A 6,000-nucleotide genomic window follows, 5' to 3' on the forward strand; every position below is an offset into this window, starting at 1 on the left:
CTTGCTGTTTCTTTGCCTGATAAGCTGTTTCACCCTGCCTGTGTACTCATCTGCCATTGTGAGACTTGATTAAATGGAATGGCTCAACAGTTTCCAGCTCTGAAGTTTCTTTACTGTCTGCCTGAATCCAATATAGACCTGCCTGGCTTCGGCCACCAGCATTACATTTGGCGTAGTTGGCAGGATTTGGAGCGGGTTGGTATGGAGCCACTGACACCCTTGAATGGTAGAATAGAGGAGTGGCTGTTCCCAGTGGCTCTCCTGTTGGGGATTTTGGGCTGGGTGTTTTTTTGCCCTGTGAGGAGAAACCAAGTGCTCTGTGTGAGAAGCTGAGCGAGGTCTAAAGCTCCAAGGTGAGCTGCAGACTGAGCGGCAATAATGGCATGAACTGGAACCAGTGCTGGAGAATGAGGCTGACCGGGTTCGAGATCTACAGTGTAAGATGCAGGCTGAGCACCAGTTGCACCTGGAACTGAAATGGTCTCTGGAGAAGGAGTTGCAGGTTCATGAGCTCCAGTTTTCCCTGGAAGCTGAACGTTGGCAGCAACAGCTATTGGAGAAATAACTGTGGGTTCAGGAGCTCAAGAGTCAGCTTCAGGCTGAGAGCCGCAGCCACAGGAACTAAAGCGGGCGTGGAAGATGGAGCTGCATTCCTGCCAGCAGAGTGGCTCTGAGTTGGCAAGAGCAGGTGTTTTTGCCTCTTCTGAAGGGGAGACTTGGGCTGCAACTGCTTTTTACAGACTTAGAGCCCAGACAGTGGTCATCCAGAGGGTAAAACCCCAGCAGCCAAGAGCCCCTCAGGGGCAGGCACAGACCCCTCCCCAGGTAGTGGAGCACTCTGTGGTCTGGCCCTACACCCAGGCAGAGCTGATGGAGTTGGGGATAAAATTCAGGCAGAAACCCACTGAGCCCCTGGCAGTCTGCTTGGTGCAGTTGCAGGACATAGGGGTGGATGGCATCATGCTCTCCAGAACAGAGATGGACCATAGGGCTGTGAGCCTGCTGCCCCCCACCCCCTACAACTAGCAAGAGAATTGGGCCTGTGAAGATTACCCAAACACAGATGTGGGTAGATTTTATTGCAGCCAGGACAGATAAAGAGAAATTAGATGGCAAGCCTAATAAAGTCTTGGAACTTTGGTGGCAGCTTGAGTCAGAACAGAGGTTCCAGCCTCTGAAAAAGTGGGGAAAGCAGGTGGCCCTGGCATCTGCCAGGAAAATGGCTGGCATTAAGGTTGCAGGATCCTCAAGACCTGTTGTCCCAGTTTGAATAGGAGGAAGGGTGATGGACCTGTCTGAGAGGGATGGGTGGTGGCCAGAGGCCCCATGTGAAGTTGGCAATCCACTGGTCCCCTTCCAATGTGCATCAGGTGTTGGCATTGCCTGTAATGGACTTTGTACCTTGGTGATTTGCACAGACAACTGGGCTGTCTATCATGGACTGCTTCCCACCCAGTTGCAGAGATGCTCCACGGTCACTTTCTCCAATGGATATGGCCCTGGACTATACAGGCCCCCACCTATGATGGGTGGCCTGTTGGCACCATGAGGTGGGGAGTTGGAGGTAGGCCTACAGTTAACTCCCTGGGCAGAGTGCTCAGGGAGACATTGTGAAGGGCATCTTTGTAATTGTCACTTTTGATATGTATATAATATATACTTATTGTGAGGTGAGCAACCCTAGAGGGGTGGAATGTGGGGCAGCTGTGTTAGGTTTGCTTGCTGGTTTACCAGCTGCAAGCACTTTCCTTGATTAGTGCATAAGCACCTGGCAGAGGCATGAGTGCACAGCCTATATAAGGCTATGGGTGCTTGCGCTCAGGGGGGTTGCAGAGGGCGGATGGCAAATTGCCTGCCTGCCCCTGTGAGGGGCCATTCTTGCTGTTTCTTTGCCTGAGAAGCAGTTTCCCCTGCCTGTGTGCTCATCCACTGTTTTGTGACTTGATTAAACAGAATGGCCCAACGCTTTCCAGCTCCGCATTTTCTCTACCGTCTGCCCGAATCCAATGTGGACGGACCTGCATTGCCTCGGCCACTGGCATTACACATATGCAGCATCTCAGTTTTATTCTGCAGAGCTGTTTTTATAATCCAACTTTCTAGGCAGTTGATTAGGAACTCTTAGCAGTCTTTGTAATGACCATCAGGCAGCAGCCTCCTACCTGCCCCCGGCACCATCACGCTTGTGCATTACTCTGCTGTTGGCTTCCGAAGGGAGTGTAATCACTTGACCTGGTTACGAATTACATGAGTGGCCTTTTATTTTATTGGCAGTTGATATGGCAGGGTTCCTATTATAAATGTTTTATGAGCAGAGATTTGATTCATGATCTGTCAACATAAGTATGATTTAATAATTGATGCTGTGTCCAGGTACTAAGGCAGTTTGTTTAAAGAAAGCAAAGGCGCCACCTATCAATGACCTTTAAAGAAGCAATGTTTCTCATTCGTTTTCTAAATTTGATGTTGTCAGTGAAAAGCAAACTGAAATTTCGACTTAAATGTTTCTTCAGAAAGTAGCTTAAAGGTATTTTTTTTCTATTATAGCAAATAATAACTGCATATAAAGGTATTTTATTTTAAAATGCTTTGAAATCTAGTTAGTAATTTTCATAGTTTCTTAAGAGATGAGGGAGTTTTGGGGGAATATACCTTTTCAGTAGAGACTTCGGTTTGAGACTATTACCTGGGTATAATGTGGCTCTTCATATTATTAATAACAGGAATATATGAACTTGATTTGTATGTTTATGTGGGCAGAAGAGGTACAGGAAAGTTTTCCTGAAATAAGTAAAAATATTTTTAAGCCAGGGATTATTTTGTGGTTTCTTATAGCAAGTTGATTTTAAGGCCATAAGCTTGATTTGACGTGTGGCATCCTGGGGATAAATTCCTTAATTTTTCTTTTTTTCTCCTCCACTCTGTTTTATTTATTGATTTTAGAGAGAGGAGAGAGAGTGAGGGCAAAAAGAAGAGGGGCTGGGAGAAGCAGGGAGGATCAACTCATAGGTAGTTGCGTCTTACCTTGCCCGGGCAAGTCAGGGTTTCGAGCTGGCAACCTCAGCATTCCAGATGGACTCTTTATATACTGCGCCACCACAGGTCAGGCCTCCCCCCATCTTGTACACAGTTCAGGCTGTGACATAATAGTACACAGAAGCTGATGAGTAGATCTGTCCCAGTAGAGCCCAAGCTCTAGGTCGATCAGGTGTCCCTGATTCGACTTCCCCGTGCAGTGGGACACTCCTGCTTATCAGCAGGGCTTGGCAGCCTCTTCGAGACTACTCTAGAGGCGGCTGTGAGGATGCTACTGATCAGTGCCAACACTAACTGCCACCACAGGAAATACACGACCGACACACAGAGTTAATTGCAAGAATCACACAGGCAATTTATTACTCACAAATCCTTTTGGTGTGCCTGGGTACAGTTTAAGGGGCCCTGTTAGTGTGCTCCTCTCGGCTGTCTTTGGTCAGAGCTCAGAACGGCGTGGAGACAGTTCACGTTCACGTTGGAGTCTGGGTGACTACTGCAGCAGAGGGGGTCCCTCAGCTTTAGTACCTTTTCTGGCCAACGCCTTCTAACAGGTGTCAATCTTTCTGGGAGTTCCTCGCAGGGAACCCCTTTTATGTTAATCTACTGAAATGTTTACATCAAGCCACTTTTTAAGATGTTCTTATTTACGTTAACTTACAAAGTTATGACGCCAAGCCACTTCTTATCTATGTGTAACTTCACACACACACTAACTGGGCCCTGCTTGAAAGTCAGTCTGTTTATCAAATCTCCACCCACTATATTAATTCCTATCCAGACGGCATAATTTTATTTAATTTCCTTAATTATTTTTAATATTATATTTTAATTACTTTTATATATCTTTCATATCTTTGTTTTTTATATTTCTATATATTTAATTACTCTAACATAATATTAACACAACAAGATCCATGTATTATCTGAAGAAAAACCTGCTCAGCATTTCTGGACAGGGACTGTAGAAATGCTAGTTTGGTGGCGGATTCCTAGTAACTCATATTTTGTTCTTTCATCAGGCTGTGGGATGATGGGATTATTGATCCAGCGGACACCAGGCTGGTCCTGGGTCTCAGTCTTAGTGCGGCCCTCAACGCCCCAATCCAGAAGACTGACTTCGGCATCTTTAGGATGTAACTGGAATATCAAAGCATCTTCCATGGGACGTGCACCAGAACTTGATACTTCAGTAGCATTACAGTTTTTAGACTTTTTCCATATTTGACTAGTATAATAAAATAGTTTCATTAACACAATGCATTGTACTTTTCTCCCTTAAAAAATCAATGAAGATATTTATTCCATGAACTTGTAAATTTTTTTAGATTTTTCTGTGACTCAGCTCTACCACCCTTAAAATGGAGAGATAATTTACAGTTAGTTTTCTAACCCACAAGTGGAACGGAAAGTTCTATAACCTATAAAATCCACATATCATCAAAACTTTTAATAGAAAGTTGTATTACCACTGAAATGTTGCTGTGTTGATTATGGGTGATATTGTAACACACTTTTTAAAAAGTATCTCCTCCTTTTCTCTCTAGCCATCATCCCATTTCTTCCCATTACAGACTCTTGCTGTCTGCATTTGGGGCTCTATTTCCAACCCATTTTCTCCTCACCCAACCCCTCACTGGCTTCCACTGCCAACAGCCCTCGCTAGGGTCACCATTGGCCTCCGTGTTGCTGAAACTGGTGGGTTCTTTTTAAACTGTATCTGATTTAATTTCTCTGTGGTCTCCTGAGCACTTCCTCTAGAAATGCTGTGCCAGCTTCCGTGGTGTAATCCTGTAGGCTTCCTACCCACCTCTTTGGCCGTTTGTTCAGTTTTCTTTGCCGGCCCCTCTTCCTCTGCTGATCCAACCCTCTTCACCATTTGTCCTCGTTGAAAAAAATTGTGGTAAATATACCTAACATAAAGTTTGCCATTTTTACCATTTTCAAGTGTACAGTTCTGTGGCACTAAGTGCGTTCACATTGTTGTGCGGCCATCACCACCATCCATCTCCAGAACTCTTCATCGTCCCAGACTGAGACTCTGTTAAACATTAACACGTTAACTCCCATTCCCCAACTCCTTATTCTTAAATGTACGTGTTTTTCATTTTTTAATTGAATCTTTCTGGACCATTTCAGCCCTTCTTACAGCTTCAGTTGACATTTAAATGAGGATGTTTCCGGCGTTGACAGTTCCTGCCACAGTTCTCCGACCATCAGACCTGCGTGTCTGACAGATATGCTGGGTTCTGCACTGAGGATCTAACTGGAACTGCAGAGTCAGTCAACAAGTTCTACGGATCTTCCTCCTATTTGAGTTTCCCCGGTTATGTTCCTTTCACTGCCGCAGGCGTTAGAAGCGGTCTACCTGCTTCCAGTCTTACCTGGTCTAATCTCCATCACTCTGGAATTAGGATGGCCATTCTTTTTTTTTTGTATTTTTCTGAAGCCGGAAACGGGGAGAGACAGACAGGCTCCCGCATGCGCCTGACCGGGATCCACCCGGCACGCCCACCAGGGGACGCTCTGCCCACAGCGGGCGATGCTCTGCCCCTCTCGGGCGGCACTCTGCCGTGACCAGAGCCACTCTAGCACCTGGGGTAGAAGCCAAGGAGCCATCCCCAGCGCCCAGGCCATCTTTGCTCCAATGGAGCCTTGGCTGCGGGAGGGGAAGAGAGAGACAGAGAGGAAGGAGGGGGGGGATGGAGAAGCAAATGGGTGCTTCTCCTATGTGCCCTGGCCAGGAATCGAACCCGGGTCCCCCGCACGCCAGGCTGATGCTCTACCGCTAGGCCAACTGGCCAGGGCCTGGATGGCCATTCTTAATGCATATTTGGTCCTTCTACTCCCTTACTTAAATCTTTCACTGGTTCTCTGTAGAATTGCCAGACCCTTAATGGCCTCCATGACCATCTCTTTAGTTTCATCTTCTTGGCTCCTCTTTACACCCTTGGTCCTTCAGCCATT

General features: G+C 46.3%; 2 protein-coding genes across 4 annotated transcripts in view; both read left to right on the forward strand.

The window, feature by feature from the left end:
• LOC136400285 (methylcrotonoyl-CoA carboxylase beta chain, mitochondrial-like) overlaps positions 1-5,197 on the forward strand; it is a 72,061-nt gene extending 66,864 nt beyond the window's left edge. For all 3 annotated transcript variants that reach the window (XM_066376678.1, XM_066376695.1, XM_066376688.1), the window contains one exon: positions 4,056-5,197. In XM_066376678.1, coding sequence (XP_066232775.1) covers positions 4,056-4,173 — 118 coding nt within the window. In that variant the 3' untranslated portion in view covers positions 4,174-5,197. The remainder of the gene's footprint in view (positions 1-4,055) is intronic.
• LOC136400275 (methylcrotonoyl-CoA carboxylase beta chain, mitochondrial) overlaps positions 1-5,481 on the forward strand; it is a 170,278-nt gene extending 164,797 nt beyond the window's left edge. The window contains exon 18 of the transcript XR_010750279.1: positions 5,191-5,481. The gene's annotated coding sequence lies outside the window, so the exon portion shown is untranslated. The remainder of the gene's footprint in view (positions 1-5,190) is intronic.
• The last annotated feature ends 519 nt before the right edge of the window (positions 5,482-6,000 follow it).

Source organism: Saccopteryx leptura, chromosome 1 (assembly GCF_036850995.1).
Source record: "Saccopteryx leptura isolate mSacLep1 chromosome 1, mSacLep1_pri_phased_curated, whole genome shotgun sequence".
Classification (NCBI taxonomy): domain Eukaryota; kingdom Metazoa; phylum Chordata; class Mammalia; order Chiroptera; family Emballonuridae; genus Saccopteryx; species Saccopteryx leptura.